This window comes from Oxyura jamaicensis, chromosome 7, assembly GCF_011077185.1.
Source record: "Oxyura jamaicensis isolate SHBP4307 breed ruddy duck chromosome 7, BPBGC_Ojam_1.0, whole genome shotgun sequence".
Classification (NCBI taxonomy): domain Eukaryota; kingdom Metazoa; phylum Chordata; class Aves; order Anseriformes; family Anatidae; genus Oxyura; species Oxyura jamaicensis.
The window spans coordinates 8,893,506-8,920,217 of NC_048899.1; the positions used below are offsets into that span (position 1 = coordinate 8,893,506).

Here is a 26,712-nt window from a genome sequence, read left to right on the forward strand (position 1 = left end):
ACGGGAAGGGGGAGCCCCAGAGCCGGGAGCCCGGCGCAGCCGTAACGGCCCCTCGGTGCCCCGTCATGGCGGGGGCCGGCGCCAGCGGCCGGGACAAGCGGGCCACGGCGGCGCGGCTGAAGGCGGCGCTGGGCGGCGAAGGCGGCGCGGCGGCGGCGGCGGCGGCGGGCGAGCTGCGGGCGCTGCTGGAGCGGGTGCTGGCCCCGGCGGCGGGCCCGGGCGGCGGCGAGGCGGCGGGCGAGGCTCTGGAGTGGTGCCGCTGCCTGCTGTCGGGCGGGGAGCCCTGGGACAGCTTCGTGCAAGCCGTGCGGGCCTACGACCCGGCCACGCTGTGCGGCCTGGTGTGGACGGCCAACTTCGTGGCCTACCGCTGCCGGACGTGCGGCATCTCGCCCTGCATGAGCCTGTGCGCGGAGTGCTTCCACCAGGGCGAGCACGCCGGGCACGACTACAACATGTTCCGGAGCCAGGCGGGGGGCGCCTGCGACTGCGGCGACAGCAACGTCATGCGGGAGGCCGGGTGAGCGGGGCGGCCTCGGCGGGGCGGGCGGGCACCTGCCGGCGGGGGCGGCACCTGCCTCCGCCACGGCCCCGGTGGAGGCCCCCCCTGCACGGAGCCTCGCCAGGGTCCCCGCCCGAAGCCGTGCACGGGCCTGGGGATCCGGGGGTCGGTGAGGCGAGGGGCCTGTCAGGGGCTGTGGCCACAGAGCCCGGCGCTTCAGGCGGGCAGACGCGCTGAAGTGAGCGGGTCGGGCTGAAGGGAGCCATTTTTGTGCGTGTGCCCAGTCTGCTGCTCGCCTTGCCTTCGCCTCGCAGGTTGGAGTCAAGGAGCTCGGCAGTTCTCGGGTGGGTATGGTCAGGCAGGGCTTCAGGGAAGTCAGACGTCCTTCGTGCTCTGAGACCTGTTGTAGGCAAGGCGTGAGCGCCTGGCTGTAAGGCGGCAATGGCCGTGGTACCTCGTTAGACCTGCCTTTGTTCCCATTGCACTCGATGGCAAAGGGACAGGTCAGCCAACCCGCTGGGTAGAGGTGATACCTAGCCAGTACACTTGCCATTTCACAGCTGGGTATCTTTGGCTGAGTTCATTGCTCTCCTGTTTGTTTGCCAGAGAGCGAAGGGCTTCACCAGAAGACGGTTTGGAGTACTTGAGCGAGGCTTCTCTTCTGGCCAGGCTTCTGGAATAGTCCGTCTTGATTGTTTTAGCCATGGTAAAATGGTATGCTCTTGGAAGAGCATACCATCTTATCTTTTCCCAGTAAATCTGTAGTTGTGGCAGATAGCAGAAAATGCTAGGGAAGTGTAGAAATACCAAACCTTACCTTGGTTCTTCATATTTTTGACACTTCCACTCTATTAGTCTGCTTCATTATATGTCATAAAATTCCTTCTTTCTTTTGCATTTCTATTTAGGTATTTCACTAATTCTGCTTTTTTTTCCTGTCATGATTTAAACATTGTCTTCCTGATTCTCATTCTTTCTGTCTGGAGTTGCAATTCTCCTGCTCTGAAGTGACTTCATTCTTTGTTTCTTGTCATGATATTTTTTGCTCCCCCCCCCCCCGTTCATGTAACCGTCTGCCTTCATCATTTCTTCATTCCTCCTTTTTGATGGAATCACTTCCACTTGTAGACTCCCTCCCATTGGAAGAGAGTGTTTTTTCTCCCTTTCTTTTCCTTGGCCTTCACTGACTTTCAGCATCTGCTCCTGAAGTAATTCCTTTATCTGTTCTTGTTCAACTTCTGGTGTTTCTGCTTTCCTCAGTATCACTGAAGTACCAGTTCCTCTTGATCTTGAGAAGTAAGAAAAAAAAAATCATGTTACTTCTTCCAGTGCTCAGTATGGGATAGATTTAGGGCTCCTCTAAGTGGTAGGATTTTAAGAGTGTGGACAAACTGAACGACTTCAGGTAAATCTTAAATTGAATTCTAATACTGCTTTCACTCCAGAGTTTATCGTTTCTGCCTCTTTTCCCATTTTAAACAGTTTCCTTCTCAAAGGAAGCTGGTTTAAACTAGAAGTAGAAATTTATGTTAAATTTGCACTGTAAACAGATGCAAACCCTGAGGGAATAAGAATACTCTCCCTCATTTCTCTGTTAGATTTACTATAGTTATTACTTTTAAAAGTAGAATTCAAGAGTAAGTTGTCCTTGGTAGGAGCTAGGTCCCGTCAGTATATTTCATTATTCCAGATAAGGAATTTCTTAGTGTCAGCTCAGAAACAACACTCTTGAGCTGAGTAAAATTCCCAGTCCTGGTTGTGCAGGAGGACACTACATGACAATACATGGGGAGTCTACTCTCAACGTAAGGTTGTACGTACCTGCTTATCTAAAGAACTGATTTAAGCCAATGCGATTAAATGAAGAAGAAACAGTTTGCCATGTAAGACAAAGTAAGTTAAATTTAAACCAATGTAAAAACATTAACAAGTGCAAACACGTGGGCTCACATACTCACAGACATGGTTTTGCCAGTTGACTCGAATTGCTTCAATGCAGTACGTTTAGATAAATTGATTTAACTTTGTGTACACAAATCAGACAATTGTGAAGGTAGTGCTTTACATGCTCCTTGGGAGGCCTTCATTGTAGATTCAGGAAATAGGAGTGTGTTTAGCCTGATGTAACCTTGCCCACCCCAGCCTAGGCTTCTATTAATAGCAGGGGAATCAAATGTGGAACCTGCCTGCTCAGAGTTTGCAAGTAGATGGTAGATAAAACTTTGCGTGGATACTGTAAATGAATATGTTAGTAACAATAGTTTGTTTCTCTTGGTTCTTGTTATCTGGTCTGCGTGGTTAGTGTTTTTTCATTTGATGCATTTTGAAAAATACTTTTAATGAAGTCTTAGCTACTCATCTAGTGTAAAGGAAATCTCTCCAGCTCACCATCTGGAACATCTCTTCATTTTCTTTAGGGTGGTTAATGTAAATCTAGAGGTGGCTTGGTCTGGAATACAAGGATGTGTCCATTAATCTTCTGTTACTAATCAAAACTGCAATTTACTTTTTAGAAATAATAGAGGATTATTATTATTTTTTTTTTGTATCTGATACACTATATCCTGGCTTTATTATATAAAGGTAATAGGTGCATGCTGATTTGTTTTTAGGTACCTTGTGTAATTGTTTTAGAAAAATCAGATAATCATGCTCTCAAGCCTTGTGATTCCCATGCAAGTTTCAGTGGTTTTGACACTTAAGTTACATACAATTGTTCTGGTCTACTAGAATGTAATTTAGACTTTAGAAAATATCTAAATTTGTAAATTTTAAGCATGTAGCTACTTGTCTGAGTATTGAAAGCTCTAGCTGTAACTCGGTTTCTTAGAGTTTGAAATTCAGTGAGACATCAGGAGGTGAAAATAGCTTGTAGTCCTCTCCCATATGGTGTCTAGCCGTAGGTAAATGACATTATGCATTGCCGTCAGAGGTGGTTAATAATGTTTTGAAGGAAAAATCTTCAGTTCTAAAGCATTGATGGTAGACGTGCTCATAGTTCAGCAGGTGAGCTTGTCTATTAGGAAAAAAACATGCGGTTGAACGGGAAAGTTCAGACTGGAATATTTTTTTGGTTGGTAGAAGGTCTTATGTAGTAATGAAACTTCATAATTTATGAAACAAGCTTGAAGACAGCAATATGGCATGTGGTTATAATAAGGGTATATCTGGTCAGTAGTCTGTTACTGATGAGTACTGCCTTACTTTCTTGCACTCTTGTTCTGTTCCCTTTCAGTCTGTAGGCAATAACCTGATATACCAGGGAGCCTCTACACTTTGTCTATTTCATTCCCTCGTGTCCTGTTTCTGAGTATGCCTCGCTGTGTTGGCTTATTTGTTAAATTAATCATGTGGGAAGCAGATGTTATAGTGCTGCATTACGGTACAAAGAGAATAATATCTCCATCAAGAGTTGTATATCCTGAGAGGCAAAAAGCCAGGTGAAGAATTTCATTAAACAGGCTTTGCATTGATGTTTGCTGTGTATTCGATGGTAGTTATGGCAACCGGTGGCTCTATTGACACGGAGCATTGCCTTCTCTTATGACTTATAAAAAAGTGTCTAAGAAATTATCAATCTCTACTTGTAACAGCGAGCCATTTCTTTATTAGTAGGCATGCATGAAGTCCAAAATACTCTAGTTGTAAACAAGGTGATGTATAAAGGTTGATGTTTATATGCTGTGTGTTCAACAGCAGCTTCAGGTACCCAGCTCTAAGCTTTCTGCAGCCCCATCTCTAATGATCCTTACTTATTTTTCCATTTAGGTTTTGTGGAGATCCCACCTGATCTGCACACAAGCTTAGATGTCTTTCTTTTTAAATTTACATCTGTCTCAATGGGTGATGTTTCTGTTGGGTCTGCCATGATCCTGTACAAAAAAGCTGGAGAAACCTCTTTGCCTCCTTGCGCTTCTCATGAGCGTGAGGAATATGTTCACAGCTTCTAGCCTGCTAATTTTCTCCTGATTTAATTTAGTTAGAACTGTCTCTGTGTTTTTTTTTTTTTTTTTTTTTTTTTTTCAGTGCATTAAAATGTTTGCACCCAGGAAGTATTATTTTATAGATGGTTAAATTTTGGACTGTAAATACCTAGTATTGATGACCTTTGCTACTTTGTCCCCATAATCTTCCTTCCCTTTTTGACGTTGTTCCTTATTTTACCCACCTTAAGAAGCACTTCCTTACAGGACCTCATTTCAATAGAAACAGCCTTTCTGTCCTATTTGGGAGCTACAGAAGATTATTTGCTATTTATTTTACTTTTGCCAAGTAGAAGTAAAGGAACTTCCTCCTATTCTACACCTGTGAAAAACCTGTAACAGACTGACAATATAAAAACAAGCTTGCTGTTGAGCAATCTGTTACAGTAGTCACTTCAGGATGTTTTCTGTTCCTCTTTCAGGAGGTGAGGTCTCATCATCTCAGGTTGTAGCAGCTGTGATCCACTTAGTATCAGGAAGGCAGATCTCTTTCAGGCATGGTTCTGGGAAGCAGAGGTAATGGCTGTGTTACTGGCATTAAATAGATCATGTGGTTACTTTATCGACTGTCTTGCAACAGTGAATCACGTGTTGAGCATACGTGAGGTGCTGCTGCTCCAAGGCTGGCCCTCCCGGGGCGGCTCTGCCAGTCGTGCTCTTTTGCTGCGAGCCAGGAGGCTCCAGTTCTCCCAGCCCTCGGGCTTGCTTGGCAGTGCAGCCTCCGGGAGGGAAGAAGTGCTCCTTCAGACTCTCTTCCAAGAAGCTGCTGAAACAGATGCTTCAAAAGCAGAATGAAGCCCTACACGCTGTCAAGGAATTTAGACTTGAGCATTGTGAAACTACGTGAGAAGGTCCTCATGTTTAGGATTGTTGGGCTGGTGTGTGCAGCATTCTGTAGGGTTGCTTCCAACTCCACGTAGCTTCTGCTTTTGCTTAGGATTCCCCAGTAATATTCAGTAACTTTTGCAGAGCTTCAAGTGACGTCTTATCCTTGGAAAGGAGGAGATTTCAGATCACTGGTGGTTAGGTCCATAATGACAAAGCCGACTCACAAACTTGCCTGTCTTGATTTCTCTTAAGAAAGTCTCTAATGAGGACTACATCTGCCTCTAAATTAGTTGCTGCAATGTTTTCCAAATGGTTGACAGCCAAGTGATAATTTTGGGTTATTACTTTTTAGAGCCATGGCCTGACTAGACGCCACATAGTTTATACATGCCTCAGGAAAACACAGTTGTTTCAGAGGAGTCAGTAAGGGCCTGAAGTGACTGTCACCTTTGGGACTCAAATGTATCAATATACAGAACTTTCAACACTTAAAAGCCACAAGTCTTGCTGTGTTACTTCTTGAACGGACTTGAAAAATACATGATAATTCTACCCCTAAATTTTTGCTGTTAGGACCAGTTTGGTTTGAGGAACAGAACAGTAGTTTAAAGATTGATGTTACTGTTATGTACCATACCTTGTCTGAAATTTGATATATTTATTGTATGAGTTGCCTATCGCTTTGGAATATACCTTGATATATTCAATTTAAGAAGAACTGGTGTTTTGGAAGCCTGTGTAGACAGTCTTGTTTAGATTTGAGCTAACCATTGTTGACTTCCAGTTCCTTTGCTTTGATCCTGCCAACTTCTAAAGCTCCTTTTTATCCTTTCTGTGAGCCTATCAGCTCTCCAGGATTCTAAGTTTGCTACTTCAGGGTGGAACATTATTTGTCTGATCTACAAGGAGCTGTCAGGAGATCTGTTGGCAACCGAGTAAGTGTGATTTTGGGTGTACATAGGGGAGCACATTCCCAAGGCACTTCTGTCTCTTAATTTTTTTTTAATGACCATCAATATAGATTCTTTCAGATCTTAAGACACTTCCTTATAACTTGCAGAATATCAGGAGTTTTATATTAAAAAATAAAAAAGCCTGTGATGGAATTGGACAACTGCAGATGATCTAAATAACAGTCTCGTAGGTGCCCTCCTTTATGGAGGGTTCTGGCAGTTAGCTTTGACAATAGTGTTGAATGTTCTTTGTCTGAGCAGCAGAGCCATTTGAATCTTACACCAACAAGGGCTGTGTAATTAACTGTTGCCTTCATCAGGATCCATGTCTCTGCTTTGTGCACGGTGCCTGCAGCAATAATAGCTTTGGTATGAAACTCATGGGCACTTACCTGTCCAAGAAAACTGCAAATTACATATATATGCATTTTGTTGGGGGCCTGACCGAAGCAGTATCTTCCATGGAAGTTGACAGCTTTTATTAAAATACTGCTTCTTACTCAAATGCTGAGGAAATGAAGGTTATCTTTACACGTGGCACTATGCAGTCATAGAACTTTGTGAGACTAAGTATTGCGTGCCGGATGTTTGACCTGCTTAAATTTTCGTGGGAAAACTTAGTTGCTTCCTTAGTCAGAAAAATATTTTGTTGACTCTATTTTGGAAACTTTGCTTTTTGTTCTTTAAATAGAACATGTGTTTCCTTGTGCTTTAAGGTAGATAATTGATGGTACTCTGAAAGCAGCTCGGTGGGGAGACTGTATGGGAGCAAATTGTTTCAGAAAGATGCATTTGATGAGGGCTCAGGACCATATATTGCATTGGCTGATGCTCTCGTGTCTCAGACCTACTTTTGAAGTCAGCTGGGAATTCTGCTTTGTGAATGCTATGCGAGGCTAAGAACTCTGAATAATCCGAAAAAAATAGAATCCAGGATTAGAATATGCCTTGTATCTTTGTCTATTTTTAGGTCTGTATATGGAAAAAATACAGGTAATACCTTTAGACTCCATCTTGTGAAAGACTTTGGAATGTAATTTCCTCATTTTTTTTTTTTTTTTAATGTTCATGAAGTTTGCTTTTCAGAGTTGTTTGAAGAGTGTTCTCTTCACTACCTTCTTCAGTACAGCAAAATGCTACATTAACTGCTCGTTTAAGTACTACTGTACCTTTTCTCAACTGAAAAAAGCTGTTTTTCCTGCAGAAAATTGTGGTTAGAGATCGTATTCATACATGTAAATGGCTGAATTAAGATCACACTGATGATTTTAGTAATGTCATTAACAGAGCAACTGACGCTCTTTCTACATGCAAGGGCCACACACTGTGATGTCCTCTTTGCTGTAGCTTTTTCAAATGGGTATTATGTTTGTAAGTTAGCTAGCTGTGTCTGTTATTGCATAAATATATTTAAAATAGTATAAATTAAGGCTTTTCAATCAAGCAAGGTAAATGTAAGCTGTACTTAGATGCAGTCTCAATGCTGTAATTATATCCCAGAGCATCTGCCCTTTTTAGAAAGGCAATATTTCTGCAGCAGAAGATGGCTGCTGTTTTGAATTGCTTGACTTTCCATCAAAATGTTCAAATCTAACAACTTTCAACAATGGATTTAACAAAAATTAATTCCTTCTCATTTATACTATTTCTAGGGTCTTGTGATGAGAAAAGCCAAATGTACTGTTTGATAGTGGGTACTTGTCTGTTAATGAAACTCAGTGTAGTTCGATCTACTACATGAGATGTTTACATCTGAGAACTAAGAGGAGATAATAGACACGCTCTTCTGCAGAGCCTCTTTGTCTGCTGTTTGTCCTAAGTGGGGAGCTTGCTGTGCTGAAGGGAGCTCAGCAGAGCACCGAGCACCAAGAGCGCTGCTGGTGACTCACTGCCTCTCTTCCTCCTATTCTGCAAGGATCAGAATATCTTCCAAGTATCTGATCTATAGTTTCTAGCCTACTAGTGTGGCTGAACATCTTGTGAAGGCTTACAGCCTGGAAGGATGCCTTTTAAAGGTGTTTATGTCTTTTTTCTCTTCCACGTTTCACAGGCCTCCCCTACTGATAGCAGTGTCTCTACCTTGGAGCTTTCCTGGTTAGGAGGGTTACGCTGACATCTTCCTGCTGGGGTTTGCTTCTTGTCGGTGCGTCCCTTGTAGCAGAAAGGCAAACGCTCGGTTTTGTCTCTGAACTCTTCTGTTGGTTGTGGCTTTCTTTCCAAGCAGCAGCAGGCGAGCTGTCACTCCTCAGGCCTTGAAGTCAGTGCCACATAGATTCATCTTTCACCTTATTTTGCAGTGAAAAGAACAAGTTTAAATACTGAAATTGAATTACTAGGGGGAGGAATAAAAATATTTTTTTTTTTTTAAAAAAAAAAAGCACAACCACCTAAATTAACAAGTAGAGAAGTTTATTCCTCTGCTTTCCTACAGTTATCTTCATGTAAATTGGCATGGAAAAGTGGATTTACATAAGACGAGGCTACAATACATCAAACTCCTTTTTCATTAAGACAGATTTCTAACCCTGTTTACAAAAGTCATATTTTGCTCTGAATTAAAATTTGCTGTAGTATGTGAATAGCAAAGGAAGAAGAAAAATGTAAACACTCTTTACAAGTATGTAAAGAATGAAAAATCAGTTCATAAGAACTGAGAGACAATTGTAGCACTTGTTAAATATTTTCCATCTTGCCTTTTTTATTTTTTATTTTTGTAGAAACATAAGTGTAGTGTATGTAGGCATAGCATTTTCTTGTTAGTTTAACTGTTGGGACAAAATGCTTATTCTTTCTGAAGTGTTTGGGTTCTCATTTACAAAATCTATTCATTTTGTTTGAAAACTTTGAAACATGACATGACATTGAGTCATTGCAATCTATGGCATGAAATTCAAATGTGGATAATGTCCTAAATAAAAACTCAGTTTAAATATAGTCTATTGTTGCTAAATTGAAGAATCAGGTACAGGTTTACTTCTGTTGCTTAGGAATTGAGTTGCTTAGGAGTTAAGTTCCAGTAGTTTTTATTTGGGTCCTGTTCAGAGGAGTAATTGCTACCCAGACAAGAATCCCTGGAAGTTTCTGTTGGAGTCAGGTACTTATTGTGTTACAGTATTACAAGGCTTGTGCGAACATGGACAGCCTTATGATTCCATTTAAAACAAATGACTTTTAAACATGGGGAGGCAGGGAACAAAACAGTGAGAGAAAAGTGAGGGTAAAAATAGTCCCTCTGTATATGCATGAACTTATGTCAAGTTTCTGGAATGCAACTGAAACTTGAGATGCTGTGGGATGTAGTGTAAGGAGGGCTGTGCGAATGTTCAAAAGCTGTGAAGGTGTGGTCTGGCTGCTTTTGAAGGCACTCATCAGCTGCTCTAACAACTGGGGAAGTTTAAAAACCCTTCTTTGAAGTGGAGGAGTTGGCTTCACGGCAAGCCCTGTATCTACTTGATCTGCTGGTTGCAAGACATTATACACATTCAAATTTGAGCTGGTTCTCCTGCATTGTCGGGTTTTTCTTCTGTGTGTTTTGCTCCCCTTCAGGTGAGCAGGGGAAGGGATGATGATGATTTGGCAATTTCAGTGTGACTTTCAGTGCAAAGGAGGCAGGTCTGTGAGTGTTAGTGGATTTAAGCTGGCCCAGTGAAATACCACTCTAGATGTGTGTGCACACATGCGTATATGTGTGTTTTGAAGAGTAACTTTCTGCTAGCTTAGTTTCCTGAGCTTGCCTAAGGCAGAATTGATTGAGTGGCAGTGCTGGAAGAAGTAGGAGGGCAAAAGGCAGAACTGTGGCAGGACTGACCTAGTTCAACTTAAGCATTTGTGAAACTGTAGCCTAAAGGAAAGGGGTTATTTTACCTGAAACCACTTCTGAAATACGTTTCAGAAACTCACAGTGGAACTATTAAAGGCAGAAATAGAATGAGAGAGTGAAATGAACCTGGAAAGTCTAAAGTGAAGGTTCCTCCGAAGTCGATACTGTTGCTTATATTAAAAATGCATGGTGCTCTTTACTATTGAGTAAATGTTAAGTGTTCTTCCACACTGTACAAATAAGATATCAGTGCAGCATAAGGAACTTCAAGAATTATATTTGGGGTCACGTGGACAAGATTGCTTATTAAACTTCGCTTTCTATTTAATTGCGAGTTACTGTGTTATTCTCTCCTTTTACTGAAGTTAACCATGGCTTTTGGTGGGAAAAAAAATAATTTCAAAGGCAGGAAAATGCGTAGGAAGCAAAACGACTCAGTGTATTTTTGAGTTAGAGAAAGGAATAAAGAGGAAAAAACACAATGATATTTTCTGCCTGTGGAGTTGTATTTTAGTACTTTCATGGTAGCTCTTCGCTGAGATAGGTCTTGAATATCTCCAGCTAATAGATTGGTACTCTCACTGAGACACTTGTATTCTTAAAGCTCATTGTACTGTAATAAAAATATTTACAAGGAAAAATGTGCAGCGCAAGAAGCAGGAAACCATAAAGATTAAACAAACTACAGGCTTTTAGGAAAAAGCCTTCCTGCAATATTGAAAGCATGTAACAAAACTTAGATTAAGGTGCCCTGTCAGCTGTCTAGTCAGTCTTCCTCTGTGTAGTTATTTTAATTTTTGACATTCTTTGTAGATATTCATTAATTAATATTTAGCTTATATCCACCTTTCATAACTACCTGTTGGAGACAACCTACTTCTTCCTGCTCCACGTCATGGAATTCCAGAGCTTAATGTCATCAGGAAAGATTAGGAAAATGTTCCTTGTTGTCCCTATTTTGATTGTTTCAAAATGCTGCAGAAACATTTATGTAGATGAACAATTATTTCTCAGATGCCATGGTAAGGAAGCTCTTATAGAAGTACAAGGAACTGATGACGGAATAGCACTGTCTGCTGTCTGTCCAGTGACTGACTGCGTAATCCTTTGGTGAAGTTTTGTCTTTTTTTGTTCCTTTTTGTATTAAAAGCTTCAGTTTGTTTCCTCCTCATCACAGCTTGAGGTTCTGTCTCTTCTTTAGTTAAAATAGTTGTTTTTAAACTCTGAGGATCTTGGAAGCCCTTGTCTGGAATTTTGGTCAATATTTGTAGAAGAAAAAGTACAGCACCCTGTAAAGGCAGTGGAGTTTCGAGTGGAATAGAGGACCGCTATTTCAGGGTTGAGAAGCACCATCCAGTGGCAGGACTGTTGTGTTTGGTGTGTGGCTGGTTGGTTGTGTTGGTTTTTAAGAGGTCAGGATAAAACAGTCTCATAAGCAAATATTGTAGGCATGGGTTCAGTCAGATTTCTTCACCCTTGTTTTGTAAATAGTAATAACTGAGTATTGGCTTTCTGGATCATTTTGGCTTACGTTAATTCCTTAGCTTGCGATGAGAACCAGTAAAAATGTCTCTTGGCTGAATGCAAATTACATGGAGAGGACCAGTAAAATACTTTAAAATACACTGCACAGTAATTCTTTCCTTGTGTGTCTTTAAGCCCGTATTGTTATTACTTTTGATCCGTTCTTACAAGGTTAGTGGTGAAAAGGAAACCAAATGCCTTTAAGACTCTACTATATTGTGGCTCAGATAACGTGAGACTTGTGACTTATGGCAGTTCAGATTTCTGTACGTGGATGACTCAAATGTGGGTGACGGAAGCGAAAGTGAATGACTTTGTGAATGCCATTCACTTTTGTGAATGACAAAGCTGAAAGCCTTCCTTTTGTACATTAACTCAGAAGTTGTTAGTCATCACTGAGCTCTTTCTCCCCGGGCTTTTTTCCCCAGGGATGGGTAGGCTGTATATACAAACAGCAAATCATCTGGCTACTACTATCTTTGTTTACCTTTTTGTAATAAGAAGTGTCATCTATAATGGGTAAGAGCACAGGAGAAGCTCTTAGTGTTAAGTCTTGTGAAGATGCTAGCCACACTTCAGTAAAAACAGAGAGATGAAGATGCTGTCTTCATCACTGGGTTCTTTCTTTCTTTTTTTAATCCTAAATTTTTTGTTCTTTTATTTCCTTCCCGTCTTGAGGGTGGTACTTGGATAGTCCTCAAGGAAAAGGTCTCTCTAGAGAGTACCAGGCTTCTTAGGGAAATTATAGCATAGCAAATACAGTAAAAGCATGAATAAACTTAGAAATTGACTTTCATATTCACACAAAGCTGTATCTCAGTGATACTGAATCAAACTCTTAATCTTCAGGTTGAAAAATTACTAGAAATATCTAGTGAATCTTTTCAGTAAAATGTACTCTAAAACTATGTGTGTTTAGATGTCTTTATGCCTTCTTAGCTGCTGCTATGACATAGGTAAATAAGTCTTTGGTGTTGGTAAATGCTCTTTCTAAAAATAGATTGGGAGCAGAGCAGTATTCAGTGACTCTTGAGTCAGGCTTATGTTAAGTCAGTGGGAAATCATTCTGTCTGCTCTAATGGAACTTGGCTCAACCTCACGTCGTTGTGTATTAGCCAAGCCTCAACTACCACCAAAGAGGAATTCTTCAGAGAAGAAATGTTTTCTTTTATTTTTAAATGAAGCAATTAGTGCAGTTTTTGTAGGGTGTTTCTATCATACTTTGATAAGTAAATCTCGGTTGGTATACATTTGAAGTAAATGCTAATCCTATGAATTCCGATGCTTTTGGAAGTTTTTATTTATGTCAAAAGACATTAAAAAGTCATCTTCTGAGTGAGGTCCCGAAGAATCAGGCCAGTATCTAACTGTTTCAGATGAAGAAAATAAACTGTTTTAGATAAATATTTTCAGTTAAATAGCCTCAAAATTGGGAGGTGTATCTAGATGAAGATCCTTGTTCTTCTAATTGTTAAATGGAAGATGTTTCTAATATGTATGAGATAAAACTAGGTATGTGAGCTTTGGGAAGGGAAATAAATATGACAACTTTATAATTCTTTGTATTTGGAAACAAGGCGGATTTGAACATTGTGCTTGAAATTTCAGAATACCATTTCTACACCATCTTTAATATAAAAGTATATGCTCTGAAAAAATGAGAAAGTAGTGGCTTTCTTGATGCATGGTAATTCTGCTGAACTGTGCTTGGCTAACATTTTTCTCATTTGTTTTAGGTTTTGTAAAAGACACCGGATTAAGTCAAATTCAAATGTTCCATGTGTCCCAAAAGACTTGTTGATGATGTCAGAATTGGTTCTTCCACAGTTCATCTTTAGCCTTATTCAGCACTTACGAGAGGGATATAATGAGCCTGGTATGTTTTAAATTTGCATGTCTTCGGCATATCTTACAACGCTGATGGCGTATCTCTTGCTTTGAGATACGAGACACAATGCACAAATACGTGGATGCTATCTGTAGTTTATTTCACTGAATTGTGTGCATCTTTTCCTAACCACGTTGCTGCCTGGTGAGACTGTTTGATTTTGCTCTCTGCTGAAGAGCTTCTTAAATATGTCTTAAGGATTACCCAGCATTGTGTTGAGCTCTTCCAGAAAATGAAGTCAAGATTACACATGTGAATTTTAGAGCATTATAAATATAAGCTAATTCCTTTTGTGTTAGTCATAGCTGTTCTGCCTTATGTAGGTCTTGGCTAGTTTACATTACGTTTATACCCAAAGTTCTTGTTATGTGGCTTTCAGCTCTTGATCTACCATCAGAGAAAGACCTTCATAAAATCCTCCAGGTTTTGGAGCCTCATGTTTCCTTTCTAGAAGACTTGACCAAAATGGGAGGAGCAATGCGATCAGTTCTTACACAGGTTTTGACTAGCCAACAGTTCTACAAAGATCTTAGCTCCGGTATGTTTGTGGTATTTCTAGTAATTAAATTTCTAAGTTACCAAGACTTTAAGGGTTTAAGTTTTATCACTGCAGATCTGCATGTTTTTATCTAGTTTCTCAGACCCCAGAAAAATGCAAGTTTTAAAGTATATATTTTGTTGGTGATAGAAGGGGGGTGGGCTTTGGGAACAACTGGAAGCATTTCTTATCAAGACCTATATGGCAGTAGATCTCATATCTTCTGTGTCCCAGATAACAGTATAAAGAGGTATCATTTCAAATGAGTTTTTGCAATAAATCCCAGCACTTCAAAGTGAAGTGAACATGGTAGCTTACTGCTGCCAAATAAGATGCATTGTGTCTATTGGAAGTGGAACATGTGTAATATATTTTGGGATCTGCTCTCACAGAGGTTACTGGAGGAGACTTGAATGGCAGAAGGCCATCGTATGTACTGCACTTCTGTGAAAAGCTTTTTTTCTTAAAAATAGTCAATTCTGTACAAGCAATTATTTGTTTTATCCTGTTCTAAGTGACAGTGAATCTAAAAATGTTGGGTAGTCAATCTTGACACTCTCCCTTTCACCCCACCCCAGATAGTATAAATTACTCTGTCTTGTTTTCCTGTAATTAAAAGGTACCATTTTTGAGACCTCTGCATAGGTATGGAACAAATAGTAATTATTGTAGCTTTTTAAGCAGCTAGCTTAAAAAACAATCTTCAAATCTTTGAAAGGAGAAATGCTGCTGCAGGGGCAGTTGTCTTTATCCTGCCTCTTTCTTCCTTTTTGCTCCTCTCTGATGGTATTTGAATGGGAGAAATTTAATGACATCTCCTATATGTGGTGGATTTCCTGAGACAGATGTGGAATAGGAAGTAAGGCTTTATTATTTGGACCTTTGGAATAGAGAATATATGTCTAGATAGGGAAAGCAAAGAAGAGGATAGTAAAGCAGAAACTGCACTTCTAGCTTTGAGCGTAAAACGTGCATATCTGAAAGGATGCTGGCATCTCTTTCATGATTTATTTTCCTTAAACTTCAGAGGAGCAAACTATCAGATTTTAATCTTTTCCTTATAGTATGTTTTTTCTTCAATCCATTTCTTTCTATAAATTTTATATCCAAAGCATACAGTGTGACTTGCCTTCATCGGACTGTTCAAGTGGTAGTATCTTTTGGAATAATTTTTGTTAATTGAAGCTGCCAAAATTTGAAATTTGAAAGAGAAGTTCCAACTATCAGAATTTATATATGGAGTATTATCATTATAGTTCCAGTCCTCTGGAAATCTTAGGTCCTTCCTCCTACCCCTCCCCCCAGTCTTGTTTGAAATAACAAAATAAATGTGTGGGGTGTTTGTTTGTTTTTATTTCTACTGTGGTGTTAATGGTGGCAATGCTGTTAAAATTGAAATCAAGTATATCATTTAGAAGGAAACACCAAATTGGAGGGTGAAAAACAGAAGGTCTTTGGTCTCTTGGATTTTGTTTTATACGTTGAAAAACTTCTTAGTTTCTACTTCTCAAAATTGTACAGCTTATTGAAACATAGGCCATTTTTAGATTGCTTGTATGGAGTATAATATATATGAACCAGGTAGCCGTTGTACTGTAACGCTGTTTTACATATGTATTCAAGGTGTTGGAGAGAATGCATGTGCAAAGAAAAGTCATGAAAAGTACCTCATTGCTTTGAAAGGCTCCGGACTGGCATTTCCTGAGGATAAACTTACGTGTGGCATGCAGGAACAAGGAGCTGGTACTAGCACATCAGCTGTTCAAGGTTTGTGTAAAAACATATTTAAGATAAGACTTGACTATCGTTATGTATATTAAAAATATATTTTACCTTGGTTTAAAGGCAGATCTTAATGAAACTTGTGGAATTACCTGTTATTTAGTGCACCACCAAAATACTCAATTCTGTCAACAAAACTAAACACTTCTTGCTGCTGAAATACTAAGCATCATTTTCCTATTGTAGAATTAGTGGAATTTGAGTAGGCAAGATGAAATTGCTCGTAGTGGAATTTTGTCATTGCAACTAGGTTAAATGACCTGTTCCTACAAAAGTGCTGTGGAATTTTTTGATCAGTGAAGGCAGTTGGAGTTTGTTTTTTTTCCAATTTCTGAAAGAACATGTCTCTTAACTCAGTACATTGAAGTTTTGCAATTGAACATATTTGCAAATCCCACCCATATTTTGTATTCTGAGTATTCCTTGGAAATCTGACCCCAGTTTCTCAGTCCAGTGCTGTGTATCTTTTTAGAAAGTTAATGTTTTTTCATTTCATACTGGTTAATTAAATATCATAAAATATTCTTTCAGTATAAGACTTATGAAAGGAATTTCTAAATTTTCTTATTTCAAAAGGTTTAGCAGGTGCTACAGCAACATCAGGACAAGGGGATTCTTCAGATGAGGTGAGACTGTTTTTAAAGAATATAACAAACTGCAACAGAATATTAAAAGGAGAAATTGCTTGCAGCCAAATCCTGCAAACCTTTACTCTTCTGTCTATTATATTATCTCCATTTTAGTAATTGGAAATAATGGAGACATAAAGGAACAGATCCCATGCCCTAAGGACGTCTTGGAAAAAATCCTTATTTCTGCTTATATTGTTTCAGTTCAATTTATATAAGTAATATAGAAGAAATTTGTCTAAGTAGTTCAAAAGTCACTATCAAGTAAATTGGGCTTGATTAAAGCAAACTTAAAGCATGTGATGTTCAGAATGATGTTAGCAGCTTTTGGCACCTGAGAATCCAGCTGAACTGGTGATAGCAGTAGTGAGAATTTATCTGCAGAGAAATTCCCATGTGTAGACTTGACCCTGTTTACCAAACATATTGTGTGGGAGTAAAAAGGAGGGAATCTCCTATCCTGAGATATAATAAACAAGTGGAACTTAATGTGGAAAGTTAAATTCTCATAGGGTTACTTTTTCAATTACTTCATTCCTCCCGCCCCCACCCCCCCACCCCCTTTAAAACTTAATTTCAACTAGTAAGCCTTCAGATTGATTCTTAGACGTATGGTAGGGTAGTATAACTAATTTTAAATAATGTTAAGTATAATTTTTCATAGAAGTTCTGCTTATTTTGAATCTCTGAACAGTTACTGAAGTAAAAACAATTGTCTATCCGAAACAGTTGTATGTTATATTTGCCTCTGTCACAGGCACAACAGCATCTGGTATGCTTTCAGCAGTGCTATTTATAATTTGGCATTTTCAAAGTATTACTTGTTTTTTCACCATCGCTTGACAAAAACAAACAAAAACCTGCAAAGACTGCTAGTAACATCAGTTTTAAGGCCCAGGAATTAAAAAGGCAGTTCAAGTTCATGTTAATAAGCTCAAATAGTATTTTTGATTAAAGTTAAAATGACTTAGTATCCTTCCTAGTGTTTCCCCTCTGGAATGGGAACAGAGGAGTAATCTCAAGTTGTAAGAGTCTGAATAGAGATCAGATGTCAGCAACACTACTTTTGGGATAGATGTCCAAGATAGAGGTAGAGACAGAGATGTATGTTAGGGGGAAATAATTTTTTATCAGGGTAGGTTTTAAGGCAAAGATATTTTATTTATAAATGAGGAAGGATTTATGGCAACTACACTACAGCTTGCCAGTTAGATGCCTGCTTTCTAGAGACTTTTTTCTGACCTACAGGATGTGAATAGCCATTTATTGTATGTAAATATTTTACTGTGTTACTACAGATGTGATTTACCTGAATGGAAATTTTGTACATGCTCACATACCTGGGATCAACAATAAGATCTCAATTAAGTTATTAGGATACTTTTATATATATATAAAAGCACAAGTTCCTATTTTGAAACTTGCATTTAGAAATTAAAAAGGAAAAAAAAAAAAAGAATGAGGAAAAAGTTGAAGATAAAAACAATAAGTACTAAAAATTTAAATTATCTTTAATGTATGTTTGTGCTTCTGGACTTTCCTATTTTCAATAAAATCCCATTGATACAATATAGAAAGCAATTAAAAATAATATTGAGGCTTTTTTTAGGAAACAAAACAACAGAGAGGAAGCATTCTATAAATGTGGTAATGGAATAGCCTACATAGGTAAATCTCAGTCACATCGCTGAAAGAAAGATGTCTTTTTTTCCCCTTTTAAAATCTCGTATAATTGTGGTCTGTTTAGCAAATATGATTTACTGAAAAGAAAGTCAAAAAGCCTAAACAGAACTATGCAGGTGGAAGGTGAAATGCATATTAGATAAATGAGTTTACTAGAGAAAAGCTTACTGGAGAATTGCTTATTAGAGAAATGAGGAAGAAGTTCTCTTGTTTTATGACTTGTCTTCCTTCCCTCTATCTACTCCCGTATGTTACAAAGGGTACTTAGAGCTTCTTTTATGCTCTAATATAATCTCTTATAGGAGAGTAAAGCTATGCTTGAATTGAAAAACGTAGCAAGAGGACACTTCTAACTGATTTTTCTTTCTCTGATATTTAAGATGAATCTAGAAAGGCTAGTGTACATTCCTATGAGGTGAGTTTTAAGAGTAGCACACCAATGAAGAGCTAGATTATGAAGACTATGAATTAAAGTCGTACTTCCTTAGGGAAGTAAGTAACTTGGAAAATTTTGCATAGTTCAGTGTCTGGCTTAATTTCTACAATGGTAGATGGTTCTAAGTTAAAAACTAATTGGGTGGATGAATTTATACTGAGATGTGGGTGGGTTTTTCTTTCGGTTTTAAGTTTTTTCCCTAAAATGGTATAGGTATATTTGTGCTTTATTTTTAAAATGCTTTGTGTTCCACCCTGTGATATTTTGGAGACAACTTGCCATTAGTTTCCTTCATTAGTTTTTCCCCTTTTGCATCTTCATTTGTACAAAAGGAGAAAAAAAAAAAAAGACCATTTCTAAACCTTTCCTATTTAATAGAATAATATGTTCCAAGTAATAAAACCCAGTCCATGAACACGTTGACTACACTCATGGATAACTGTATTAGATATCTAATTTTGGCATCACTGTAGTTTACTAAATGCTAAAATGACATATTAGTTATATAAAGTTATTGATTCCATTTTTGTTTAATGTAATAGTACAAAAATTAGACCATTTTATAAAATAGTATCTGATATTACATAAAATTTATTATTTGAAACTTAGACAGAGGTGGCACACCTTAGGCATATTATTAAATATTCTGTTATGTAAAGCAAATCTGCATATATTTCTGGTGTTATTTTTGTATATTAGGTTGGTAAAAACAAGGTGTTCTACATTTGCTTTCTCATATGCTAATTCTTTATCCCTTGCCTTGGGAAACACAGTGTGACCTAGCACTCACTGTCTCGAGGCTGTTAATATTTCTGCACTTGACATTAAGATTTAATCCTACTATACTGCAGTAATGGAAACCAGCTATCTAGTGTCATTAAGGAAAAAACAATTCTCAAAAGTATTTCTCAGTAAGTCAACACTTCTTTTTAATGAAATTACCCCAAAAGTTGCAATGAAGATTATGTTCAACATTTTCCTCATAAACAACGCACTTTACCCTCCCATGATGCCAGAGCAGTGGTGTTGGAGGTCAGAATCCAACACCTCAATTACAATTTATATACTCAAATGCCTTATTTTCTGATCAAGGCCTCTCTAACCAACTCTCTGGCTTCACTGGTGCTGCTGAAAAGGCTGGTAGACCTGAAGGTGTCACCTGTTTAACAACAGGAATTTTGAATCCTTGTCTTCAGGGCAGGAGACTGAAATTGCAGACTCTTCCAGCAGTAGTATCATAATCTCTGCAGGTCTGACTTTTGTTTGGCACCTTTGGCCTCTCTGGTGGGGGGAGCAATCCATGACAGCATGCTGACAACTGACTGCCTCTTGAGCACAGAAGTAGCACATGTTCACAAAGACCACGGGAGATCTAAGAGTTCAAATGCGTATCCATCTTAAAAGTTGGCTACAGATTTTTTAGATGGAGGTACTGAAGAGATGAGGAAAAAATCAGATCTTTCCTTAATGTGATACTTCTGGTCAGTCCTTATATATGAAATATGAATAATTTTTCTCACCAATGAAGAATAGTTTCTTCTTGTGTTCCATGTTCTTTATCATCCCTTTTGAAATTTGGAACTAAAGTAGGGCCTTTGATTAGAGAAGGTTGATACTGATTGATTACTGTTAGCTGTAGATACTTGCATTAATTTTCTTTCATTTTATTAGTATCTGTAGAATTTATTGTTTATGTCAGGGTTTAATTGGGACTGCTATCGTTAGAAATGAGAAACACAACATTTAATATAGTCCTTTCATGTCACATTATTTTTTTAAGTGTTAGATTTTGTAAAGTGGTGGTGATGTTTTTAACTTGCATTGCATTTTGGATTCTTTGCTGTTTTGTTTGCAGAGTGCATTGAGAACTTCAAATGACAAGTGCCTGCATAAAGTGTTTGCTTTATTCTGTAGGGAAAAAGCAAATTAGAATAGGTCTCTTAAAGGTGTCAAAAAGATTTTATTTGTGGAACAAAACTTTATATTGATTAGAAAATATCCAGCTATTTGTGTTGCCAACTTTGAGTCGGAGTGTTGGCTGATAAGTTTTTTTAGGAAACAAACAAAAAGAATCCTTATAGATGAGTAAAGTGAAACCTTCTATGTGCAACATTTAGAAAATTCGTAGTGCTAAATTAAACATTTTTGTAGCAACCAGTTTCAGAAATCAAAGCAACCAACTGACAAAATTATTGAAATAGATGAAGTTGTCTGAACTTGCAGATGATAATGTTGCCTGTAGGGGGAAAAAGAACAATTTAAAGAATTGTTTTCCCTAGTGAGTTGCACTGACTCCTGGGTTCCTGTAAACAGCAAAAGTATTTTGTGGTAGGAGAGTATATTCAGGGCATCTCTGTTTTAGCTTGATAGTTGAACCAGAATTTTGAGAGCATATCGTCTCTTGGCAATAAAATTCTAAATATACAATTATCAACTTTTTAAACTCTTCCTCTACCCCAGGAGGACCAGGATGGTAGCCAAGGTGTGGGCAAGCGCAAGAGGGTGAAACTAAGCAGCACCACCAAAGGTATTTATAAAGTACTGATTTCAGTATATCATATTTGCTTTATGTCTATCTTAAATAATTATCTAGGTATATTCATTCACTTCCCAGGCACTGTGGTGCTGCATGTGGCAGGCATTAAACATAATAGTCTAAATAAGAATAGAGTGAAATGGTGCTAATTTGCAACTTTGATTTCTCTTGGGAGTGAGTGTCGCTTTCAAACTTTGTTTGACCAACTGTTTTGTCACTTTCATGTTGTAAGCTGGCATCTAACAATTCATTCTGTTTTCACTGTGTGGCAGGCAGGATTGGAATACATCTTGGCAAAGGTTTTTGGTGTATTTGTTCTTGACAATTTTTTTTCATTATGCCACTGTTCAATGTGATTATGTTCTCAGCCAGGCAAGAATGGTTCTCTCTGGTTCTGGCTGGTCTTTCTGTAGTGTTTTTCTAGTCATGCTTAAAAAAAGATATGTGGATGAAGTCTCATTTGAAACCACTTCATTATTTTCCTAGACTGAAACTAATCCTCTGTACAGTTTCTAGTCCAAGATGAATAGCACTCTCACTGAGGTCAGTGCAAGTTCTAATTCAAGAATGAACATAGGCTAGAGATGAGGTAACCTTATCTCATGCTTTTCTTTTGTGTTTTTGTGTTAAAAAGTGAAGTGTTTGAGTACTTTTTTATGAGAGTATAAGTAGTAGACTGACATCAGAAGCAGAAAGAAGCTACAAGGTTTGAGAAACAAATATTTGGGTGGAAAACGATGGTGAAGGTTGAAAAAATTCCTGTAGAGGCATTGAAGTGAAGATTTTGAACTTGAATTTGAAATGCAGAAGTTCCTGAGGTCAATAAACAGATATGAATGTGTTGTGAGAGCTATAGGAAAGGAAGACTGATTATTTCTAGTGTTTTCAGCTTGAATTAAAAAGAGATTGGAAAGTTGGAAAAACAGAGAACTAAGTATTTTGGCAGGTGTGTTACTGAGAGGTAAAACAATGATATTAGAAAGATCATGAAGGCTCTGCAGGCCAAGCTACCTTGGTTCCTGCATACTGCAGCAATAAATGTTTATATAAGCAGGGATAAGAGAGACTCAGAATGAATCAGAACTGTGACACATTAATAGTGTTATGGAAAATGTGGTAGATTTGGAGAACTACAGGAGTTTACTGACACCCCAGGAAAGCTCTCTTACTTAGACTGTTAAGTTTCCTAAAAGATAAGCTAGTCAGATAATGCAAGAAAAAGATGATCTTTTTTTTTTCTGATGCGTAGTGATTGATTATGGAAAATGGGCAGGGAGGAAGCCCATGTTTAGAAGTTTCCTCAATCACAAAAAACAGTGTGAGCAGTGGCATTTCAGGAAAAGTGGTTCTTTAATTCAACATTTGATTTCCCCCCAGGATTGTAGTCTTCCCCCCTCTGAGGTCCCAACATGGACTGTGCTCATGGTGTTGGTAGCTCCTAATATCAGCCCTAGAGGAGGGAGTCTGCCAGTGGGGGAAGGGTAAGTATCTGTTTTTATTAAATATTGAATAGTTTTCTGAAGTTTTCAGTATTCATATTTTATGTCCAATATGGTATAAAATAAGAGTATGAAAAGAAAATTTTAGAAAACTGAGTATTGAATAAAAACAGATTGACCTTTTCCATATAAGCAGACTCCCTTTCCCATCCTAGGTCTTTAGCGGTACTGTCTTCAGTGGGGGGTTACTTATGTACTAGGGATGTCTTGGTACGCTAAGACTTACATTCCATGAAGGTGTTTAAAACAGGCTGTGGAGTCTTTTGTGGCACTGGGAAGGAATAAAAGGTTGGTTTAAAGAAAACGTGGTTTTTATCCTGCGGTGTCATTAATACAGGTGTGTGACTGAGTATTGAGAGACTTTTCTATTGTTACTCTGTTTTAAAACCTGCATCCATCTGAAATATGTGAAGTTTAGGGCAATTTTAAACCCACAGGCACTATTTTTTTTAATTTATTGAAGGAAACTTAAAATCATGATAAAACTATCATATTTTTTTCTTTTTCTTTTCACAAGAGTGGGAGCTTTAGTCCCAGTGTTCTTGACAAATTTTCCAAGTTGGGTAAGAGCATTCTGCCTACTTAAATTCTGTAGCAGGTATAACTGGATATATATTCTTCTGTCCCTGACTCAAGCTGCTGTATAAAACAGTTAATAGGCGCTGTACAACTGTGGTACACCTCAGAGAAAGCTTCACATCAGTGACAGATAAGGTGTTGCGTCACTTGTCTTTATGCCCAGTGTTCTCATTCAGGGGCACTTGGAATGTACCTAAACCTGTGCTGTCTGTTCTGTGGATAGAGGACTTCAGTCTGCATGACTACCAAGCTTTCATGGGCAGTAAATTCACACATGTAATTTCTTAACAAGAGATGAGGAGGAAAATGTAAATGATCATCAAATGTTTGCTGCAGTAGGTGATGTGTAACACTTTACAAAATATTTTGTAAAAATTATAACATCTTTCATGAGTCTGTGAAGGTAATTTTTTATTTCAGCACTTGTAGAATATATTGAATAAAATACTCTCTTCTTTGTGTGGCTTGCTAGAGTCTTGAGAAGATCCCTAAAATTTAAATTATTCACTATTTCTCACAATCTTTCGGAATTCCTGAGATGTTTCGCACTGATTGCTCACTTGACAGTGGAACTCTGATATTTGGTAACGGTGGAAAATGAAGGTGACTCCTGTTTAACTAATAGGCACAAAGTCATCCTGTGCAGTCCTTGAAGCTGTCATACCTCAGTGGAGTGGTGAGTCTTCAAGGCTAGAAGATGTCCAGATTCAGCATTTTTGAATCTGTGCTGATGGAAGCACTTTATAAAGTCCCATTGGGATACACGATACTGTGTGGAGGGGTCTATCCTGAGGTCTAGTTGACTTCTCGTAATAAAGAAATAATATTCGGGCTATAGAAAATAATATGCTATGGGAGTAAACAGTTCCTGTTTTAGTTTTAAAACATAACTAATGAAGAATGATGATAATGAAGCTTTATATTTTAGCATTTCTTTTCAGTGACATTAATTAACGCTGTTGTCAAGCCCTAGCTTTATGAACAGTTTATCCTAGCAGAGGTCAGTGTTTGTGCAGCATTGCAGTGAACTTTATTGGGAAACTAATCTCCTTGAAAACTTGGCTGACAAAATGGAAAGGTGATTTGGTTCCTACGTAGGTACTCCACAGGGATATACAAATGGGTGCTGTCAACGTGAACAAGATGGCAGAGTGCGCAGCTGGGAGATGAAAGGGGAAGGATGGGACTGTCTCTTATACCATCTGATCAGGGCATTATGCTGGCTTTTATATTAAATGAAACAAAAACTGTGTGGCTGGGGAAAAGAGATCCCTCATTGACTTAAGATAGGTATAACCCTTGAAAATTACCTACCTTGCCTTAAAAATAAAAATGGCTAATACATTATTGCTTCTATTTAGCTTGTTAAGAGTATTGCAAATAGAAGTGCTGTTAGGAGATTAAAACTTAACAACTTAACCATAAATGGTCTTTTGCTGTTTTGCTGTTTTCACTTAGCTAGGTAGTGGTGCACATTATTAAGTGCTTCCCTTGATTAAGTGACTACAGGATGCTGTGATTCATTAAAATTGGAGCTATTGCAGTAAGGCGATAAATTTTAATGCAATCAGCAAAGATTGGACTCTTTTTTTGTGGTAGAATTGTACTGAAAACTTCATTGACTTCTCTAGGAGGTCCTTTTTAGTCTTAAAGATTTTGCATTACATAGTATTGGCTATGTTCATTTTTTCCAGTGTTTCTGAAAAAAAAATAGTGCACTAAGATGTTCTTGAATTTTTTTAGTTCTGTGTCAGATTTTGCAACTGTGTTGTTGTTGTTATTGATAAAAATTATGACATAATTATTACACATCCCCTCCTCCAACCTTTTATGCAGATCAATCTATCATGGATGTTTTGAAGCATAAATGTTTTCTAGAAGAATTACTGTTTTGGACGATAAAATATGAATTTCCGCAGAAGATGGTGACTTTCTTACTCAACATGCTGCCAGATCAAGATTATAAGGTACTTGTCTTAGTTCATTCAAATTGAAACACCATTTTCTTATATATTTAGAGTGTATTATGCCTTGCACGAAGGTACACATGTTTGTATCTGAATACTAAGCAGTAAAATAATGCAGATCTCTTACTTTGTTTTGAGTATTCTGTTAGAAAGTCTAAAGTGCATAGTGCTTGAAGAGAGATGTGGACAAAAGACTGATAATTTTGGAGCAGCAGTATTAATTTTTGTTCTTGTGTTCTGTTCTTCCTTTCTGGCTATTAGTTCAAGTTTGCAAGTACAGGATTTTGTTTGTTTGTTTTACTTAATAAATTGGACTTTTATCAGTTGGAAGATTTGGCTCAGCTCTAAGTGACTCTGTAGTGTGGTACGACTGGTAAATTATTGTGGTGACTTCATTCCTGTTGCAACTGTTGTAGTAGGCAGTGATTTCTCCGTGAAGGCCTTTACAGTGTGAGTATACTTGCTTCAGCTATGCCCTAGGAGATTCTGGAAGCCTTCCAGCTGTTTCCTTACAGAGCTTTGCAGTTGTCCATACCAAGTGTCTCCTGGCTTGGAGTCACGGACATGGGATGTCATCTTCCTGTTTTAAATCTTGGTGCACAGCCAGGCTTGGTTGTTTGCTCTACATGTTCCAAGACCTAGTATACATAGCAGTCAGGCTTAACATTTTGCTCTGATCACGTCATACTTTTGAGCCGTGCTAAAGTTTTGGACCTTCTCAATTCCTGCTGGGAGGCAAAGATCAAGAAATCCTGAAGTCCAGGCATGAAGATTTCTTCAAGAATGCTCCTTTGTAATGGTGTAGCACTGCATCTGTGCCCCCTTGAAACCTTGTATCAGAGTAAAGGATATGAAGATAACTTGCAAGAAAGAAAAGGATAAAACATGGATCTTCAGCTATACAATGTGCATGTCGAGACATTATTTTGCTTTGGATCCTTAGCTTAGATCCATCTTGGTCTTGGATTCAACTAACACATGAGGAGATGTAAGGACATTTTGACTGAATATCCCTTGCCATAAAGCTTGAATTTTTCTTGATATTTGGAGACCCTTGTGGACCCCCAGTTCTACCGATCCTTTGCTAGTTAAGAGTCCTGACTGTCTGTGAAAACACCCAACTGCTAGCAGCACGCGGAGGAATCTGGTAAGTATTGATATGTTTACATTTATGATATAACAAGTAATAACTACAACTTCTTATGATCTTAGGATCACTTTTCTGGTGGCAAGAAACCTCAGTCTTCAATGAGCTTTTCATGATCTTCCTTCGCTGTGTACTAGGAATGGAGGCTGTGGTATATTCGCTTCGTCTACTGGTTGCAACCTTTTATCTGGAAGCAATCCATTTTCCAGCCACCATACTGCATGTTCAGACAAAAGGATTATTTAAACACTCCTTTTTGTTTTGTTACCAAGTTAATATTGTGTTTGATTAAACAGCAGTTAACTCAGTTCCTACATACAAACTTAATATTAGCACGAACCCTAGTTATTTCACATCTCTTAGAATCTATGTTTATTTTAATTGCTGTGATTGTCTGAAAGATATTTTTCAACAGTAA

At 38.4% G+C, this 26,712-nt stretch overlaps 1 protein-coding gene across 6 annotated transcripts in view; it reads left to right on the forward strand.

Moving 5' to 3' along the window:
• UBR3 (ubiquitin protein ligase E3 component n-recognin 3) overlaps nt 1-26,712 on the forward strand; it is a 104,208-nt gene that overhangs the window by 168 nt on the left and 77,328 nt on the right. For 4 of the 6 annotated variants that reach the window (XM_035330973.1, XM_035330974.1, XM_035330975.1 and 1 more), the window contains exons 2-8: nt 1-520; nt 13,347-13,486; nt 13,878-14,036; nt 15,660-15,803; nt 16,395-16,444; nt 21,027-21,093; nt 25,017-25,147. In XM_035330973.1, coding sequence (XP_035186864.1) covers nt 66-520; nt 13,347-13,486; nt 13,878-14,036; nt 15,660-15,803; nt 16,395-16,444; nt 21,027-21,093; nt 25,017-25,147 — 1,146 coding nt within the window. In that variant the 5' untranslated portion in view covers nt 1-65. Of the gene's footprint in view, nt 521-13,346; nt 13,487-13,877; nt 14,037-15,659; nt 15,804-16,394; nt 16,445-21,026; nt 21,094-22,498; nt 22,584-25,016; nt 25,148-26,712 lie in introns of those variants that run through there. The other 2 variants (XM_035330977.1, XM_035330979.1) reach the window with 2 other exon arrangements.